We start from the raw sequence: 23839 nt of genomic DNA on the forward strand, positions 1-23839 counted from the left end.
AACATATGTCCACACAGTGAGGACATGTCCAAAGGCTAGCGTTGTGAAACTAGGTGATTGATGTCCTAAGTGCAAAGGGACCCGAAACGCTGTACTCCTCTCTTACGGGGGCACACAAGATGCCCGGCAGGACTGCGTTAGCTTTGGTAAAGAGGTGTATTGAGTAAAATATGGGGGGAGAGGAAGGTCCTTCTCTGCAAATGTGGGGGTACTGGATGTAAAGGTGCATGGGCCTAGGAAAGCTGCTATATAAAAATAGGGGGTGTCTGCAAAAGCGTGGCAAAATATGGGGAACGTGGATGCAAAGGGGACAGGATGGGTAAACGACAAAGGGCAAAAGGGAGACGTAACAGCTGAATCACCCTGCACGGAATCGGGGGACACGGGATGTTACGGTGGGAAGAGGGGAGCTATGGGAAGATGGAGTGCGGAGGGAAGGGGAGGTGGGGGTACATGTTTTTGGGGGTTGGGAGGTAGTGGGAGGGATTGAGGGGCAACGAGTAGGTAAAGCCAAAGGGAGAGGAGATAGGAGGACGAGCTCCTGGAGAAGGATGTACACGTTGCCTTTTGGGATGCGCATTAAAATGTACGCAGTGGAAAGGATTTACTGTTTTTGTTATGAAACTGCATATATCAATAAAGAATGTTTGAATTAAAATGAAAGTAAAGTGCATTAAGTGAGTTAATGGCATGCTCCAGGAAGAAGGGAAAATGCAACACACTAAACTAGACATCTTTCCTATACAGGCCACAAATGGAGATGGGAGTCACAGAAGAAAACAGCAACTGCTCCAATCCATGCAAGTTTCAACATATTTTTGAACGGCACCGACCAAGGCAGAGAGCCTGTGGAGAACCTGATCCCCCGCCAGAGCGCAATGCTGGGGTATATGGCCACACAAACAAATGCAACAACCAAGACGGCCCCCACTGCAACCACTTCTGCTCAGATCACGCAGGAACGTACATTTGGTTCCCCTGTTGCAAACACAGTGTCTGCTTCAGACAAAACCATTGACCGCATTACTGCACACTCAACCTTTAATACCACTTCTGATGGCACAACCTCTGGGGGCACCACTGATGTTGCAAGGTTTGATAACACATCTGTTGGCACCATCTTTGTTACTAATACTGAAGATACAACCGCTGATATCACAACTCTGCACCCAACCACTGATGATACAACCTCTGATATCACAACTCCGGACTCAACCACTGACAATACAACCTCTGATATCACAACTATGCACCCAACCACTGACGATACAACCTCTGATATCACAACTCCGGACTCAACCACTGACGATACAATCTCTCATATCACAACTGTGGACACAAGCACTGATATTATCACTGACGATACAACCTCTGCTAGCATTAATGGAGACACATCCTTTGCTACCTCGACTGAAGAGACATCACCTGATCTAACAACTTCAGCTATAACCTCTCAGGCTATGCATACAGAGGACATCTCTGGTACCACAAATGGTGATACTGTATCTGAAATCACACACACAATCTCTGATGCCACATCATATGATTCCACAAATAAATACACAACCTCTGGTCTCACTAATTTAGACACAACATTTAATACTACAGCTGACATCACTAGCTCTGACACTATAGGAAGTGACACAACGACTGACCTCACACATGTTGGCAATACTACAGACCCATTTCCTGTTCTTACGTCTATAGGCACACACTCTGATCCCACAACCACTGTCACATCATCTGGTTTCATAACTGCAAACCCAACCTCTGGTAACCTAACTGTTACAACTTCTGACACCGATTCTGCAGTCACTTCGACTGATCTGTCTACCCTAGGCACAACAACAGAAACAACAACTGTCTCACAAACCTCTGATACCACAACCAGAGCCACAACCTCTAAGATCACACCTGCAGACATGACATCTGACATTACAATGGTAGCCACAATCCCTGATAGCACAGCCACACAATCTGATACCACAACTACTAACACATCTTCACATACCACTGCAGTAAGGCCATCCACACCAGACACGGCCGCTACTACTGCATCAGCAGATACAACCTCTGATCTTACCACTATAGAAACAAATAGTGATTTCCCTACTACTGACACAATTTCTGATACTACTACTGGTGTCTCAACTTCTGATATCCCAACTTCTGTCACATCATCTAATACGTTTACTCCAAATCCAATCTCTGACACAACAACTGGAAACATAATATCTGAAACCACAACCACAGTCACATCCACTGAGAGCACAACTACAGTCCCAAGAACTAGTGCCATAACCTCTGAAATGACAACTGAAATGACAACCGATATTAGCACTACTGAAGCCATAATATCTAACACCACATCTACAATCCCATACTCTCCCAGCACAGCTGCAGCTACAACTGCTGATACAGAATCCACAAGCACGTTTTCTGTCCGCACAACAACAGACACAACATCTGATACAATTGCAGAAACAACATCTAACACTTTAACAATATTCCCATCCTCTGGGTCCACATTTGCAACCTCAACCTCTGAAACCACATCTGTAGCAACAGTGTTTAGCACCATGGTTGCAACAACTCCCCAAAAAACAACAGCATCCACAAGTGCTATTACTAACAGCACAGAAACCTTGTCTACTTTCACACCTGCAACTACAGTCTCTGATACCACAGCTATTGCAACAACCTCTGGTATAACTGCTACATCCACAAACTCCGATTTCACTACTGCATACACAACCAGTGACACTGCAACCACAAACTTAATTTCTGATCAGCCGACTATAAACACGATCTCTGATTCCACAACTGCTGTCACATCATCAGGTATCATTGCTCCAACATCAACCTCTGATACCATAACTACAGTAACAGATTATGAAACACCAGCAGCAGACACACCATCTGAAATTCCAGCCACAGGCATTACCTCTAGAATAACAACCACTGATTCTGATAGCACTACTACTGTCACAACGTCTGAAACCACTTCTTCAGCCACATTCACTTATCTGTCTACTCTAGGCACAACAACAGACATTACAACTGCCTCACAAACCTCTGAAACTACAACCAGAGCCACAGCCTCTGAGAGCGCACCTGCAGACATAACATCTGACATTACTACAGTAGCCACAATCTCTGATACCACAGCCACACACTCTGATAGTGCAACTACAATCACATCTTCACACACCACTGCAGTAAAACCATCCATGCCAGACACAGCCTCTACTATTACACCAGCAGATACAACCTCTGATCTTACCACTATAGAAACAAATAGTAACTTCCCTACTACTGACACAATTTCTGATGCTACTATTGGTTTCTCAACTTCTGATATCCCAACTTCTGTCACATCATCTAATACTTTTACTCCAAATCCAACCACTGACACAACAACTGGAAACATAATATCCGAAACCACAACCGCAGTCACATCCATTGAGAGCTCAACTACAGTCCCAAGAACTAGTGCCATAACCTCTGAAATGACAACTGAAATGACAACCGATATTAGCACTACTGAAGCCATAATATCTAACACCACATCTACAATCCCATACTCTCCCAGCACAGCTGCAGCTACAACTGCTGATACAGAATCTGCAACCACGTTTTCTGTCCGCACAACAACAGACACAACATCTGATACAATTGCAGAAACAACATCTAACATTTTAACAACATTCACATCCTCTGGGTCCACATTTGCAACTTCAACCTCTGAAGCCACATCTATAGCAACAGTGTTTAGCACTCTGGTTGCAACAACTCCCCAACCATTAACAGCATCCACAAGTGCTATTACTAACAGCACAGAAACATTGTCTACTTTCACACCTGCAAATACAGTCTCTGATACCACAGCTATTGCAACAATCTCTGGTATAACAACTACATCCACACACTCTGATTTCACTACTGCATACACAACCAGTGACACTGCAACCACAAACTTAATTTCTGATCAGCCGACTGCAAACACGGTCTCTGATTCCACAACTGCTGCCACATCTTCTGGTATAGTTGCTCCAACATCAAGCGCTGATACCGTAACTACAGTCACAGATTCTGAAACACCACCAGCAGACACTCCATCTAAAATTACCTCTGGAATAACAACCACTGCTTCTGATAGCACTACTACTGTCACAATGTCTGACACTAGTTCTACAGCCACATTCACTGATCTGTCTACCCTGGGCACAACAACAGACATTACAACTATCTCACAAACCTCTGAAACTACAACCAGAGCCACAGCCTCTGAGAGCGCACCTGCAGACATAACATCTGACATTGCTACAGTAGCCACAATCTCTGATACCACAGCCACACACTCTGATACCGCAACTACATTCACAACTTCACCTACAACTGCAGGAAAACCATCCACGCCAGACACGGCCTCTACTATTACATCAGCAGATACAACATCCGATCTTACCACTATAGAAACAAATAGTCATTTCCCTACTACTGACACAATTTCTGATGCTACTACTGGTGTCTCAACTTCTGATATCCAAACTTCTGTCACATCATCTAATACTTTTACTCCAAATCCAACCTCTGACACAACAACTGGAAACATAATATCCAAAACCACAACCGCAGTCGCATCCATTGAGAGCTCGACTACAGTCCCAAGAACTAGTGCCATAACCGCTGAAATGACAACTAAAATGACAACCAATATTAGCACTACTGAAGCCATAATATCTAACACCACATCTATAATCCCATACTCTCCCAGCACAGCTGCAGCTACAACTGCTGATAGAGAATCCGCAACCACGTTTTCTGTCCGCACAACAACAGACACAACATCTGATACAATTGCAGAAACAACATCTAACATTTTAACAACATTAACATCCCCTGGGTCCACATTTGCAACTTCAACCTCTGAAGCCACATCTGTAGGAACAGTGTTTAGCACCCTGGTTGCAACAACTCTCCAACCATTAACAGCATCCACAAGTGCTATTACTAACAGCACAGAAACATTGTCTACTTTCGCACCTGCAAATATAGTCTCTGATACCACAGCTATTGCAACAACCTTTGGTATAACAGCTACATCCACACACTCTGATTTCACTACTGCATACACAACCAGTGACATTGCAACCACAAACTTAATTTCTGATCACCCGACTGTAAATATGGTCTCTGATTCCACAACTGCTGTCACATCTTCTGGTATAGTTGCTCCAACATCAACTTCTGATACCATAACTACAGTCACAGATTCTGAAACACCACCAGCAGACACTCCATCTGAAATTACCTCTGGAATAACAACCACTGATTCTGATAGCACTACTACTGTCACAACGTCTGACACCACTTCTACAGCCACATTCACTGATCTGTCTACCCTAGCCACGACAACAGACAGTACAACTGCCTCACAAACCTCTGAAACTACAAACAGAGCCACAGCCTCTGAGAGCGCACCTGCAGACATAACATCTGACATTACTACAGTAGCCACAATCTCTGATACCACAGCCACACACTCTGATACCGCAACTACATTCACAACTTCACATACAACTGCAGGAAAAACATCCACGCCAGACACAGCCTCTACTATTACATCAGCAGATACAACCTCTGATCTTACCACTATAGAAACAAATAGTGATTTCCCTACTACTGACACAATTTCTGATGCTACTACTGGTGTCTCAACTTCTGATATCCCAATTTCTGTCACATCATCTAATACTTTTACTCCAAATCCAACCTCTCACACAACAACTGGAAACATAATATCCGAAACCACAAACGCAGTCGCATCCATTGAGAGCTCAACTACAGTCCCAAGAACTAGTGCCATAACCTCTGAAATGACAACTGAAATGACAACCGATATTAGCACTACTGAAGCCATAATATCTAACACAACATCTACAATCCCATACTCTCCCAGCACAGCTGCAGCTACAACTGCTGATACAGAATCCGCAACCATGTTTTCTGTCCGCACAACAACAGACACAACATCTGATACAATTGCAGAAACAACATCTAACATTTTAACAACATTCACATCCTCTGGGTCCACATTTGCAACTTCAACCTCTGAAGCCACATCTGTAGCAACAGTGTTTAGCACCCTGGTTGCAACAACTCCCCAACCATTAACAACATCCACAAGTGCTATTACTAACAGCACAGAAACATTGTCTACTTTCACACCTGCAAATATAGTCTCTGATACCACACCTATTGCAACAACCTCTGGTATAACAGCTACATCCACACACTCTGAATTCACTACTGCATACACAACCAGTGACATTGCAACCACAAACTTAATTTCTGATCAGCCGACTGTAAATATGGTCTCTGATTCCACAACTGCTGTCACATCTTCTGGTATAGTTGCTCCAACATCAACTTCTAATACCATAACTACAGTCACAGATTCTGAAACACCACCAGCAGACACTCCATCTGAAATTACCTCTGGAATAACAACCACTGATTCTGATAGCACTACTACTGTCACAACGTCTGACACCACTTCTACAGCCACATTCACTGATCTGTCTACCCTAGCCACGACAACAGACAGTACAACTGCCTCACAAACCTCTGAAACTACAAACAGAGCCACAGCCTCTGAGAGCGCACCTGCAGACATAACATCTGACATTACTACAGTAGCCACAATCTCTGATACCACAGCTACACACTCTAATACCGCAACTACATTCACAACTTCACATACAACTGCAGGAAAAACATCCACGCCAGACACAGCCTCTACTATTACATCAGCAGATACAACCTCTGATCTTACCACTATAGAAACAAATAGTGATTTCCCTACTACTGACACAATTTCTGATGCTACTACTGGTGTCTCAACTTCTGATATCCCAATTTCTGTCACATCATCTAATACTTTTACTCCAAATCCAACCTCTCACACAACAACTGGAAACATAATATCCGAAACCACAAACGCAGTCGCATCCATTGAGAGCTCAACTACAGTCCCAAGAACTAGTGCCATAACCTCTGAAATGACAACTGAAATGACAACCGATATTAGCACTACTGAAGCCATAATATCTAACACAACATCTACAATCCCATACTCTCCCAGCACAGCTGCAGCTAGAACTGCTGATACAGAATCCGCAACCATGTTTTCTGTCCGCACAACAACAGACACAACATCTGATACAATTGCAGAAACAACATCTAACATTTTAACAACATTCACATCCTCTGGGTCCACATTTGCAACTTCAACCTCTGAAGCCACATCTGTAGCAACAGTGTTTAGCACCCTGGTTGCAACAACTCCCCAACCATTAACAACATCCACAAGTGCTATTACTAACAGCACAGAAACATTGTCTACTTTCACACCTGCAAATATAGTCTCTGATACCACACCTATTGCAACAACCTCTGGTATAACAGCTACATCCACACACTCTGAATTCACTACTGCATACACAACCAGTGACATTGCAACCACAAACTTAATTTCTGATCAGCCGACTGTAAATATGGTCTCTGATTCCACAACTGCTGTCACATCTTCTGGTATAGTTGCTCCAACATCAACTTCTAATACCATAACTACAGTCACAGATTCTGAAACACCACCAGCAGACACTCCATCTGAAATTACCTCTGGAATAACAACCACTGATTCTGATAGCACTACTACTGTCACAACGTCTGACACCACTTCTACAGCCACATTCACTGATCTGTCTACCCTAGCCACGACAACAGACATTACAACTGCCTCACAAACCTCTGAAACTACAAACAGAGCCACAGCCTCTGAGAGCGCACCTGCAGACATAACATCTGACATTACTACAGTAGCCACAATCTCTGATACCACAGCCACACACTCTGATACCGCAACTACATTCACAACTTCACATACAACTGCAGGAAAACCATCCACGCCAGACACAGCCTCTACTATTACATCAGCAGATACAACCTCTGATCTTACCACTATAGAAACAAATAGTGATTTCCCTACTACTGACACAATTTCTGATGCTACTACTGGTGTCTCAACTTCTGATATCCCAACTTCTGTTACATCATCTAATACTTTTACTCCAAATCCAACCTTTGACACAACAACTGGAAACATAAAATCCGAAACCACAACCGCACTCGCATCCATTGAGAGCTCAACGACAGTCCCAAGAACTAGTGCCATAACCTCTGAAATGACAACTGAAATGACAACCGATATTAGCACTACTGAAGCCATAATATCTAACACCACATCTACAATCCCATACTCTCCCAGCACAGCTGCAGCTAGAACTGCTGATACAGAATCCGCAACCATGTTTTCTGTCCGCACAACAACAGACACAACATCTGATACAATTGCAGAAACAACATCTAACATTTTAACAATATTCACATCCACTGGATCCACATTTGCAACTTCAACCTCTGAAGCCACATCTGTAGCAACAGTGTTTAGCACCCTGGTTGCAACAACTCCCCAACCATTAACAGCTTCCACAAGTGCTATTACTAACAGCACAGAAACATTGTCTACTTTCACACCTGCAAATACAGTCTCTGATACCACAGCTATTGCAACAACCTCTGGTATAACAGCTACATCCACACACTCTGATTTCACTACTGCATACACAACCAGTGACACTGCAACCACAAACTTAATTTCTGATCAGCCGACTGTAAACACTTTCTCTGATTCCACAACTGCTGTCACATCTTCTGGTATAGTTGCTCCAACATCAACTTCTGATACCATAACTACAGTCACAGATTCTGAAACACCACCAGCAGACACTCCATCTGAAATTACCTCTGGAATAACAACCACTGATTCTGATAGCACTACTACTGTCACAACGTCTGACACCACTACTACAGCCACATTCACTGATCTGTCTACCCTAGCCACGACAACAGACATTACAACTGCCTCACAAAACTCTGAAACTACAAACAGAGCCACAGCCTCTGAGAGCGCACCTGCAGTCATAACATCTGACATTGCTACAGTAGCCACAATGTCTGATACCACAGCTGCTGTCACATCTTCTGGTATAGTTGCTCCAACATCAACTTCTGATACCATAACTACAGTCACAGATTCTGAAACACCACCAGCAGACACTCCATCTGAAATTACCTCTGGAATAACAACCACTGATTCTGATAGCACTACTACTGTCACAATGTCTGACACCAGTTCTACAGCCACATTCACTGATCTGTCTACCCTGGGCACAACAACAGACATTACAACTATCTCACAAACCTCTGAAACTACAACCAGAGCCACAGCCTCTGAGAGCGCACGTGCAGACATAACATCTGACATTGCTACAGTAGCCACAATGTCTGATACCACAGCAGCCACACACTCTGATACCGCAACTACATTCACAACTTCACATACAACTGCAGGAAAACCATCCACGCCAGACACAGCCTCTACTATTACATCAGCAGATACAACCTCTGATCTTACCACTATAGAAACAAATAGTGATTTCCCTACTACTGACACAATTTCTGATGCTACTACGGGAGTCTCAACTTCTGATATCCCAACTTCTGTCACATCATCTAATACTTTTACTCCAAATCCAACCTCTGACACAACAACTGGAAACATAATATCCGAAACCACAACCGCAGTCGCATCCATTGAGAGCACAACTACAGTCCCAAGAACTAGTGCCATAACCTCTGAAATGACAACTGAAATGACAACCGATATTAGCACTACTGAAGCCATAATATCTAACACCACATCTACAATCCCATACTCTCCCAGCACAGCTGCAGCTACAACTGCTGACACAGAATCCGCAACCACGTTTTCTGTCCGCACAACAACAGACACAACATCTGATACAATTGCAGAAACAACATCTAACATTTTAACAACATTCAGATCCTCTGGGTCTACATTTGCAACTTCAACCTCTGAAGCCACATCTGTAGCAACAGTGTTTAGCACACTGGTTGCAACAACTCCCCAACCATTAACAGCATCCACAAGTGCTATTACTAACAGCACAGAAACATTGACTACTTTCACACCTGCAAATATAGTCTCTGATACCACAGCTATTGCAACAACCTCTGGTATAACAGCTACATCCACACACTCTGATTTCACTACTGCATACACAACCAGTGACATTGCAACCACAAACTTAATTTCTGATCAGCCGACTGTAAATATGGTCTCTGATTCCACAACTGCTGTCACATCTTCTGGTACAGTTGCTCCAACATCAACTTCTGATACCATAACTACAGTCACAGATTCTGAAACACCACCAGCAGACACTCCATCTGAAATTACCTCTGGAATAACAACCACTGATTCTGATAGCACTACTACTGTCACAACGTCTGACACCACTACTACAGCCACATTCACTGATCTGTCTACCCTAGCCACGACAACAGACATTACAACTGCCTCACAAACCTCTGAAACTACAAACAGAGCCACAGCCTCTGAGAGCGCACCTGCAGACATAACATCTGACATTACTACAGTAGCCACAATCTCTGATACCACAGCCACACACTCTGATACCGCAACTTCATTCACAACTTCACATACAACTGCAGGAAAACCATCCACGCCAGACACAGCCTCTACTATTACATCAGTAGATACAACCTCTGATCTTACCACTATAGAAACAAATAGTGATTTCCCTACTACTGACACAATTTCTGATGCTACTACTGGTGTCTCAACTTCTGATATCCCAACTTCTGTCACATCATCTAATACTTTTACTCCAAATCCAACCTCTGACACAACAACTGGAAACATAATATCCGAAACCACAACCGCAGTCGCATCCATTGAGAGCTCAACTACAGTCCCAAGAACTAGTGCCATAACCGCTGAAATGACAACTGCAATGACAACTGATATTAGCACTATTGAAGCCCTAATATCTAACACCACATCTACAATCCCATACCCTCCCAGCACAGCTGCAGCTACAACTGCTGATACAGAATCCGCAACCACGTTTTCTGTCCACACAACAACAGACACAACATCTGATACAATTGCAGAAACAACATCTAACATTTTAACAACATTCAGATCCTCTGGGTCTACATTTGCAACTTCAACCTCTCAAGCCACATCTATAGCAACAGTATTTAGCACCCTGGTTGCAACAACTCCCCAACCATTAACAGCATCCACAAGTGCTATTACTAACAGCAGAGAAACATTGTCTACTTTCACACCTGCAAATACAGTCTCTGATACCACAGCTATTGCAACAACCTCTGGTATAACAGCTACATCCACACACTCTGATTTCACTACTGCATACACAACCAGTGACACTGCAACCACAAACTTAATTTCTGATCAGCCGACTGTAAACACGGTCTCTGATTCCACAACTGCTGTCACATCTTCTGGTATAGTTGCTCCAACATCAATTTCTGATACCATAACTACAGTCACAGATTCTGAAACACCACCAGCAGACACTCCATCTGAAATTACCTCTGGAATAACAACCACTGATTCTGATAGCACTACTACTGTCACAATGTCTGACACCAGTTCTACAGCCACATTCACTGATCTGTCCACCCTGGGCACAACAACAGACATTACAACTATCTCACAAACCTCTGAAACTACAACCAGAGCCACAGCCTCTGAGAGCGCACCTGCAGACATAACATCTGACATTGCTACAGTAGCCACAATCTCTGATACCACAGCCACACACTCTGATACCGCAACTACATTCACAACTTCACATACAACTGCAGTAAAACCATCCACGCCAGACACGGCCTCTACTATTACATCAGCAGATACAACCTCTGATCTTACCACTATAGAAACAAATAGTGATTTCCCTACTACTGACACAATTTCTGATGCTACTACTGGTGTCTCAACTTCTGATATCCCAACTTCTGTCACATCATCTAATACTTTTACTCCAAATCCAACCTCTGACACAACAACTGGAAACATAATATCCGAAACCACAACCGCAGTCGCATCCATTGAGAGCTCAACTACAGTCCCTAGAACTAGTGCCATAACCTCTGAAATGACAACTGAAATGACAACCAATATTAGCACTACTGAAGCCATAATATCTAACACCACATCTACAATCCCATACTCTCCCAGCACAGCTGCAGCTACAACTGCTGATACAGAATCCGCAACCATGTTTTCTGTCCGCACAACAACAGACACAACATCTGATACAATTGCAGAAACAACATCTAACATTTTAACAACATTCACATCCTCTGGGTCCACATTTGCAACTTCAACCTCTGAAGACACATCTGTTGCAACAGTGTTTAGCACCCTGGTTGCAACAACTCCCCAACCAGTAACAGCATACACAAGTGCTATTACTAACAGCACAGAAACATTGTCTACTTTCACACCTGCAAATATAGTCTCTGATACCACAGCTATTGCAACAACCTCTGGTATAACAGCTACATCCACACACTCTGATTTCACTACTGCATACACAACCAGTGACATTGCAACCACAAACTTAATTTCTGATCAGCCGACTGTAAATATGGTCTCTGATTCCACAACTGCTGTCACATCTTCTGGTATAGTTGCTCCAACATCAACTTCTGATACCATAACTACAGTCACAGATTCTGAAACACCACCAGCAGACACTCCATCTGAAATTACCTCTGGAATAACAACCACTGATTCTGATAGCACTACTACTGTCACAACGTCTGACACCACTACTACAGCCACATTCACTGATCTGTCTACCCTAGCCACGACAACAGACATTACAACTGCCTCACAAAACTCTGAAACTACAAACAGAGCCACAGCCTCTGAGAGCGCACCTGCAGACATAACATCTGACATTACTACAGTAGCCACAATCTCTGATACCACAGCCACACACTCTGATACCGCAACTTCATTCACAACTTCACATACAACTGCAGGAAAACCATCCACGCCAGACACAGCCTCTACTATTACATCAGTAGATACAAACTCTGATCTTACCACTATAGAAACAAATAGTGATTTCCCTACTACTGACACAATTTCTGATGCTACTACTGGTGTCTCAACTTCTGATATCCCAACTTCTGTCACATCATCTAATACTTTTACTCCAAATCCAACCTCTGACACAACAACTGGAAACATAATATCCGAAACCACAACCGCAGTCGCATCCATTGAGAGCTCAACTACAGTCCCAAGAACTAGTGCCATAACCGCTGAAATGACAACTGCAATGACAACTGATATTAGCACTATTGAAGCCCTAATATCTAACACCACATCTACAATCCCATACCCTCCCAGCACAGCTGCAGCTACAACTGCTGATACAGAATCCGCAACCACGTTTTCTGTCCGCACAACAACAGACACAACATCTGATACAATTGCAGAAACAACATCTAACATTTTAACAACATTCAGATCCTCTGGGTCTACATTTGCAACTTCAACCTCTGAAGCCACATCTATAGCAACAGTGTTCAGCACCCTGGTTGCAACAACTCCCCAACCATTAACAGCATCCACAAGTGCTATTACTAACAGCACAGAAACATTGTCTACTTTCACACCTACAAATACAGTCTCTGATACCACAGCTATTGCAACAACCTCTGGTATAACAGCTACATCCACACACTCTGATTTCACTACTGCATACACAACCAGTGACACTGCAACCACAAACTTAATTTCTGATCAGCCGACTGTAAACACGGTCTCTGATTCCACAACTGCTGTCACATCTTCTGGTATAGTTGCTCCAACATCAACTTCTGATACCATAACTACAGTCACAGATTCTGAAACACCACCAGCAGACACTCCATCTGAAATTACCTCTGGAATAACAACCACTGATTCTGATAGCACTACTACTGTCACAATGTCTGACACCAGTTCTACAGCCACATTCACTGATCTGTCCACCCTGGGCACAACAACAGACATTACAACTATCTCACAAACCTCTGAAACTACAACCAGAGCCACAGCCTCTGAGAGCGCACCTGCAGACATAACATCTGACATTGCAACAGTAGCCACAATCTCTGATATCACAGCCACACACTCTGATACCGCAACTACATTCACAACTTCACATATAACTGCAGTAAAACCATCCACGCCAGACACGGCCTCTACTATTACATCAGCAGATACAACCTCTGATCTTACCACTATAGAAACAAATAGTGATTTCCCTACTACTGACACAATTTCTGATGCTACTACTGGTGTCTCAACTTCTGATATCCCAACTTCTGTCACATCATCTAATACTTTTACTCCAAATCCAACCTCTGACACAACAACTGGAAACATAATATCCGAAACCACAACCGCAGTCGCATCCATTGAGAGCTCAACTACAGTCCCAAGAACTAGTGCCATAACCTCTGAAATGACAACTGAAATGACAACCGATATTAGCACTACTGAAGCCATAATATCTAACACCACATCTACAATCCCATACTCTCCCAGCACAGCTGCAGCTACAACTGCTGATACAGAATCCGCAACCATGTTTTCTGTCCGCACAACAACAGACACAACATCTGATACAATTGCAGGAACAACATCTAACATTTTAACAACATTCACATCCTCTGGGTCCACATTTGCAACTTCAACCTCTGAAGCCACATCTGTTGCAACAGTGTTTAGCACCCTGGTTGCAACAACTCCCCAACCAGTAACAGCATCCACAAGTGCTGTTACTAACAGCACAGAAACATTGTCTACTTTCACACCTGCAAATATAGTCTCTGATACCACAGCTATTGCAACAACCTCTGGTATAACAGCTACATCCACACACTCTGATATCACTACTGCATACACAACCAGTGACATTGCAACCACAAACTTAATTTCTGATCAGCCGACTGTAAATATGGTCTCTGATTCCACAACTGCTGTCACATCTTCTGGTATAGTTGCTCCAACATCAACTTCTGATACCATAACTACAGTCACAGATTCTGAAACACCACCAGCAGACACTCCATCTGAAATTACCTCTGGAATAACAACCACTGATTCTGATAGCACTACTACTGTCACAACGTCTGACACCACTTCTGCAGCCACATTCACTTATCTGTCTACTCTAGGCACAACAACAGACATTACAACTGCCTCACAAACCTCTGAAACTACAACCAAAGCCACAGCCTATGAGAGCGCACCTGCAGACATAACATCTGACATTACTACAGTAGCCACAATCTCTGATACCACAGCCACACACTCTGATAGTGCAACTACAATCACATCTTCACACACCACTGCAGTAAAACCATCCATGCCAGACACAGCCTCTACTATGACATCAGCAGATACAACCTCTGATCTTACCACTATAGAAACAAATAGTAACTTCACTACTACTGACACAATTTCTGATGCTACTACTGGTGTCTCAACTTCTGATATCCCAACTTCTGTCACATCATCTAATACTTTTACTCCCAATCCAACCACTGACACAACAACTGGAAACATAATATCCGAAACCACAACCGCAGTCACATCCATTGAGAGCTCAACTACAGTCCCAAGAACTAGTGCCATAACCTCTGAAATGACCACCGATATTAGCACTACTGAAGCCATAATATCTAACACTACATCTACAATAGCATACTCTCCCAGCACAGCTGCAGCTACAACTGCTGATACAGAATCTGCAACCACGTTTTCTGTACGCACAACAACAGACACAACATCTGATACAATTGCAGAAACAACATCTAACATTTTAACAACATTCACATCCTCTGGGTCCACATTTGCAACTTCAACCTCTGAAGCCACATCTATATCAACAGTGTTTAGCACCCTGGTTGCAACAACTCCCCAACCATTAACAGTATCCACAAGTGCTATTACTAACAGCACAGAAACATTGTCTACTTTCACACCTGCAAATACAGTCTCTGATACCACAGCTATTGCAACAACCTCTGGTATAACAACTACATCCAAGCACTCTGATTTCACTACTGCATACACAACCAGTGACACTGCAACCACAAACTTAATTTCTGGTCAGCCGACTGTAAACACGGTCTCTGATTCCACAACTGCTGCCACTTCTTCTGGTATAGTTGCTCCAACATCAACCTCTGATACTATAACTACAGTCACAGATTCTGAAACACCACCAGCAGACACTCCATCTGAAATTACCTCTGGAATAACAACCACTGATTCTGATAGCACTACTACTGTCACAATGTCTGACACCAGTTCTACAGCCACATTCACTGATCTGTCTACCCTGGGCACAACAACAGACATTACGACTATCTCTCAAACCTCTGAAACTACAACCAGAGCTACAGCCTCTGAGAGCGCACCTGCAGAGATAACATCTGACATTGCTACAGTAGCCACAATCTCTGATACCACAGCCACACACTCTGATACCGCAACTACATTCACAACTTCACATACAACTGCAGTAAAACCATCCAAGCCAGACACGGCCTCTACTATTACATCAGCAGATACAACGTCCGATCTTACCACTATAGAAACAAATAGTGATTTCCCTACTACTGACACAATTTCTGATGCTACTACTGGTGTCTCAACTTCTGATATCCAAACTTCTGTCACATCATCTAATACTTTTACTCCAAATCCAACCTCTGACACAACAACTGGAAACATAATATCCGAAACCACAACCGCAGTCGCATCCATTGAGAGCTCGACTACAATCCCAAGAACTGGTGCCATAACCGCTGAAATGACAACTGAAATGACAACTGATATTAGCACTATTGAAGCCATAATATCTAACACCACATCTACAATCCCATACTCTCCCAGCAAAGCTGCTGCTACAACTGCTGATACAGCATCCGCAACCACGTTTTCTGTCCGCACAACAACAGACACAACATCTGATACAATTGCAGAAACAACACCTAACATTGTCACAGCATTCACATCCTCTGAGCCCACATTTGCAACCTCAACCTCTGGAGCCACATCTGTGGCAACAGTGTTTAGCACCCGGGTAGCAACAACAACTCCCCAAACAACAACAGCATCCACAAGTTCTATTACTAACAGCACAGGAACATTGTCTACTCTCACATCTGCAACTATACTCTCTGATACCACAGCTATTACAACAACCTCTGGTATAACAGCTACATCCACAAACTTCGATTTCACTACTGCATGCACAACCAGTGGCATTGCAACCACAAACTTAATTTCTCATCAGCCGACTATAAACACGATCTCTGATTCCACAACTGCTGTCACATCATCTGGTGTCATTGCTCCAACATCAACCTCTGATACCATAACTGCAGTCCCAGATTCTGAAACGCCATCAGCAGACACACCATCTGAAATTACGACAGGCATAACCTCTGGAATTACAAATGCAACCACTGCCATTACTGATCTATCTGATTTCTCTACTACCACAGATATAACAACTACGCCAACCTCTGAAACTACAACCCCAGGTACTTATTCTGCTACTACACAATTAGAAATTACCTCTGACACAACAACTGGATGCACATTCCCTCTCAACACAAGTACAGTCCTTACCACTGGCAGCACTCCTGCAGACAAAACCTCTCCTCTGAGTAATGATAACTCAACCTCCTCTGTGGATACCAAAGAACCATTCTCCACTGGCAAAACTGCATTAACAAGTTCCACTGCCCAGACTGGAGACAAAACATCCACTGTCACTAAAGCTGAGTCAGCCTTCACTCTCAATACTGCAGTGCATAACGTCACTGGCACCACCGCAGAACCAACCTTCATTGTTACTTCTCAAGTGTCAGCTTCCACCGTCACTAGTGCAAAGTCAACCTCTACAGTCACTACGGCAGACACAAAGCGCACTGACACTACTACAGAGCCAACGCCCATTTTCACTGCTGCACAACAAATGTCCACGATCACTTCTGTCACTACGGCTTCCACTGGCACAGCTGCACTGCCAACCTCGACCACCGAAACTTCAAAGCCAAGTTCTGCTGTCACTGCTGCAGAGACAACTGTCATTGTTACTACTTTGGAGAAAACCTCTCCCGTCATAACAATAGTCAAAACGTCTGTCATTTCTGCAGTGCCAACTCTGACTGTCGTGACTGCAGAGCCAACCTACACTTTAATGACTGCAGAGCAGAGGTCCACGATCACTAATGCAATTTCAGCATCCACAGTCTCTACCGTAGCTCCACCCTCCACTGCCACTGTTGCAGAGCCAACGCTCACTGTATCTAATCCCAATACTACCTCCTCTGCCTTTACAGCAGGCACATCCATTTTTGTAACTTCGGCACTGTCATACTCCACTGTCAATACTGCAGAGCCAAAAACCACCAATGCTACTGCAGATTTAACCTCCACTATCACTGCTGAACAGCCATCTTCCTCCGTCACTACCGCAGAACTGGCTTCCACTGCTATTAGTGCAAACACAACTTTCATTGCCACTACTGTAGAACCGGTTTCCAGTGTTAACACAGCCTCTTCTTCAACCTCCACTTTCACGACAGCAAGCACAACATCTGCTGTCATTATTTCAGATTCAACCTCCACTGTCAATACTGCAGTGCCAACATCCACTGTCCCTACTACAGATACAATCTCCTCTGGCACTTCTTCTGAGCCAAACTCCACTATCACGACTGAAGTCATAACCTTCAATAGCACCATGGCAAAGTCGACCTCCATGCACACCTCTGCCTATTCACCCTTCACTGTCACTCCTACAGAGCAATCATCCACTGTGACTACGGCAGTCAAAACATCAACCGTCAGTCCTGGAGTTCCAACCTCCACTGGCACTGCAACAGCGACAACTTACACTGCCTCGACAGCAACTCCCACAGCCTCTTCAACTGTCATAGCTTTTACTATACCTTCAACCAACAGTGTGACTTCTACCCCTATAACTAATAGTAATACTGTTCCCCCTACCATGACCACTACTTCCCTTATCACTACTTTACCCATTACTATCACTCCTTCTACAATTGCCACTAAACATACAACCACTACTTCTACCCCAACAACCACTTTTACCATGTCTACTCCCACAACAAATTCCACTTCTACCTCTATAACTATCCCAACCTCTACCCCTAGGACTACCACCATCACAACAACTCCTATACCTACCATTACTACTACCCCTACTGTGACCTCAACCACAAGAACTGCTAGCCCTAAAACTACCATCAGCACTAGTACCTCCAAATCTACTACTACTAACGCCACTACCTCTACTAAAAGCACTCCGACCCTTACATCTACCACTGCTTCCACTACTAAGTCCACTACTACCCCTGGAACTACCACTAGCACCCTTAAATCATCCAGTGTGACTACAGCAGTCAAAACATCAACTGTCAGCCCTGGAGTTCCAACCCCCACTGGCACTGCAACAGCGACAACTTACACTGCCTCGACATCAACTCCCACAGCCTCTTCAACTGTCATAGCTTTTACTATACCTTCAACCAACAGTGTGACTTCTACCCCTATAACTAACAGTAATACTGTGCCCTCTACCATGACCACTACTTCCCTTATCACTACTTTACCCATTACTATCACTCCTTCTACAATTGTCACTAAACATACAACTACTACTTCTACCTCTACAACCACTGTTACCATGTCTACTCCCACAACAAATAGCACTTCTACCTCTATAACTATCCCAACCTCTACCCCTAGGACTACCACCATCACAACAACTCCTATACCTACCATTACTACTACCCCTACTGTGACCTCAACCACAAGAACTGCTAGCCCTAAAACTACCATCAGCACTAGTACCTCCAAATCTACTACTACTAACGCCACTACCTCTACTAAAAGCACTCCTACCCTTACATCTACCACTGCTTCCACTACTAAGTCCACTACTACCCCTGGAACTACCACTACCGCCCCTAAATCATCCAGTGTGACTACAGCAGTCAAAACATCAACTGTCAGCCCTGGAGTTCCAACCCCCACTGGCACTGCAACAGCGACAACTTACACTGCCTCGACATCAACTCCCACAGCCTCTTCAACTGTCATAGCTTTTACTATACCTTCAACCAACAGTGTGACTTCTACCCCTATAACCACTGTTACCATGTCTACTCCCACAACAAATACCACTTCTACCTCTATAACTATCCCAACCTCTACCCCTAGGACTACCACCATCACAGCAACTCATATACCTACCATTACTACTACCCCTACTGTGACCTCAACCACAAGAACTGCTAGCCCTAAAACTACCATCAGCACTAGTACCTCCAAATCTACTACTACTAACGCCACTACCTCTACTAAAAGCACTCCTACCCTTACATCTACCACTGCTTCCACTACTAAGTCCACTACTACCCCTGGAACTACCACTAGCGCCCCTAAATCATCCAGTGTGACTACAGCAGTCAAAACATCAACCGTCAGTCCTGGAGTTCCAACCTCCACTGGCACTGCAACAGTGACAACTTACACTGCCTCGACAGCAACTCCCACAGCCTCTTCAACTGTCATAGCTTTTACTATACCTTCAACCAACAGTGTGACTTCTACCCTTATAACTAATAGTAATACTGTTCCCCCTACCATGACCACTACTTCCCTTATCAATACTTTACCCATTACTATCACTCCTTCTACAATTGCCACTAAACATACAACCACTACTTCTACCCCTACAACCACTGTTACCATGTCTACTCCCACAACAAATAGCACTTCTACCTCTATAACTATCACAACCTCTACCCCTAGGACTACCACCATCACAACAACTCCTATACCTACCATTACTACTACCCCTACTGTGACCTCAACCACAAGAACTGCTAGCCCTAAAACTACCATCAGCACTAGTACCTCCAAATCTACTACTACTAACGCCACTACCTCTACTAAAAGCACTCCTACCCTTACATCTACCACTGCTTCCACTACTAAGTCCACTACTACCCCTGGAACTACCACTAGCGCCCCTAAATCATCCAGTGTGACTACAGCAGTCAAAACATCAACTGTCAGCCCTGGAGTTCCAACCCCCACTGGCACTGCAACAGCGACAACTTACACTGCCTCGACATCAACTCCCACAGCCTCTTCAACTGTCATAGCTTTTACTATACCTTCAACCAACAGTGTGACTTCTACCCCTATAACTAACAGTAATACTATACCCTCTACCATGACCACTACTTCCCTTATCACTACTTTACCCATTACTATCACTCCTTCTACAATTGTCACTAAACATACAACTATTACTTCTACCCCTACAACCACTGTTACCATGTCTACTCCCACAACAAATACCACTTCTACCTCTATAACTATCCCAACCTCTACCCCTAGGACTACCACCATCACAGCAACTCATATACCTACCATTACTACTACCCCTACTGTGACCTCAACCACAAGAACTGCTAGCCCTAAAACTACCATCAGCACTAGTACCTCCAAATCTACTACTACTAACGCCACTACCTCTACTAAAAGCACTCCTACCCTTACATCTACCACTGCTTCCACTACTAAGTCCACTACTACCCCTGGAACTACCACTAGCGCCCCTAAATCATCCAGTGTGACTACAGCATTCAAAACATCAACTGTCAGCCCTGGAGTTCCAACCCCCACTGGCAGTGCAACAGCGACAACTTACACTGCCTCGACAGCAACTCCCACAGCCTCTTCAACTGTCATAGCTTTTACTATACCTTCAACCAACAGTGTGACTTCTACCCCTATTACTAACAGTAATACTATGCCCTCTACCATGACCACTATTTCCCTTATCACTACTTTACCCATTACTATCACTCCTTCTACAATTGTCACTAAACATACAACTACTACGTCTACCCCTACAACCACTGTTACCATGTCTACTCCCACAACAAATACCACTTCTACCTCTATAACTATCTCAACCTCTACCCCTAGGACTACCACCATCACAGCAACTCATATACCTACCATTACTACTACCTCTACTGTGACCTCAATCACAAGGACTGCTATCCCTACAACTACCATCAGCACTAGTACCTCCAAATCTACTACTACCACCACTACCTCTACTAAAAACACTCCTACCCCTACATCGACTGCTGCTTCAACTACCAAATCCACTACTCCCCCTGGAACTACCACCATCACAAGAACTCCTATACCTACCATTACTACTACCCCTACTGTGACCTCAACAACAAGAACTACTATCCCTAAAACTACCATCAGCACTAGTACCTCCAAATCTACTACCACCACCACTACCTCTACTAAAAACACTCCTACCCCTACATCTACCGCTGCTTCCACTACCAAGTCCACTACTACCCCTGGAACTACCACCACCACAACAACTACTATACCTACCATTACTACTACCCCTACTGTGACCTCAACAAGAAGAACTACTATCCCTAAAACTACCATCAGCACTAGTACCTCCAAATCTACTACCACCACCACTACCTCTACTAAAAACACTCCTACCCCTACATCTACTGCTGCTTCCACTACCGAGTCCACTACTACCCCTAGAACTACCACCACCACAACAACTACTATACCTACCATTACTACTACCCCTACTGTGACCTCAACAACAAGAACTACTATCGCTAAAACTACCATCAGCACTAGTACCTCCAAATCTACTACCACCACCACTACCTCTACTAAAAACACTCCTACCCCTACATCAACCACTGCTTCCACTACCAAGTCCACTACTACCCCTGCAACTACCACTACCACCCCTAAAGCTACTACCATCCCTACTTCCTCTACCAAGACAACTAAACCAACAACAGGTAATTTTTGCAAAAAGTATACTTTCTTACAAATTTAAATAATTCACTGTGCTATCACTATGTGACCTCTCAAGCATCTTTTCATGGTCCATCTACCCTTCTTTCTCTCTCCGTTTATATTTATATGTATAGTGCGTTAATTTGGAAATGAGCGCAAGTTAACAGGTGATTCGGGTTCAGACAAACTTGTACGTGATTCGGGTGACAGATTTGGGTTATGTTTATGGCAATTGCTGCTGATGCAATTTTACTGTACACTTTGGGTTGAAGAGGTCCGACCCTTTTCTGCTAGCACATTTTCCAAGCAATACAAAGTTATAGAAGAGGTCAGATGTTAACAACCTTTCCTGCCAAGGATGCACCAAGAAAGCAAAGTGTCTAAATGACGAATAGCTTGTACCTGGTTGTTGCTTTAAGATTGAAACCAAACTTAATTTTTCATATGTAGAAGACAAGAAATTGTAATCTTGTGTTTTATTTTTAAACAGTTTCAAATAACCAAAAAAGAATTCAAATAAAATATGCATAGAGGATGCATTTGTTATTTGCATTATTTTGAGAAATGCGCTTGTCCCCTTATTCACAAATGTGTCCTGCACATTTACATGCGGCTGTGCTGCATATATTTGTGTCATGAGGTTGTATGGTACTCCCTTACTTTAGGTATATGGTATGTATTTTTCCTGGTACACATCTCAAGGGACGTCAGAGTCTATATCATGAATGCTTGACATGTGACGGACCCTTCCTCAGCTCTACTGGTCTTTTGGAGGTCATTGACCTGTAGCCATGGACTTTCCCTGTTCTTGAATAAATAACATCAGAAGTCGTCTTGAAAGCAATCTCAGCCAGATTAAACTACATATAACCC

The 23839-nt window shown here is 43.6% G+C and overlaps 1 protein-coding gene across 1 annotated transcript in view; it reads left to right on the forward strand.

Moving 5' to 3' along the window:
* Positions 1–878: 878 nt before the first annotated feature.
* The window catches only part of LOC138473788 (pneumococcal serine-rich repeat protein-like), an 80145-nt gene continuing 57184 nt past the window's right edge, over positions 879–23839 (forward strand). Inside the window, exon 1 of the mRNA XM_069612220.1 lies at positions 879–22968. Coding sequence (XP_069468321.1) covers positions 879–22968 — 22090 coding nt within the window. The remainder of the gene's footprint in view (positions 22969–23839) is intronic.

The sequence above is a fragment of the Ambystoma mexicanum genome, chromosome 1p (genome assembly GCF_040938575.1).
Source record: "Ambystoma mexicanum isolate Mex_15411 chromosome 1p, UKY_AmexF1_1, whole genome shotgun sequence".
Classification (NCBI taxonomy): Eukaryota; Metazoa; Chordata; class Amphibia; order Caudata; family Ambystomatidae; genus Ambystoma; species Ambystoma mexicanum.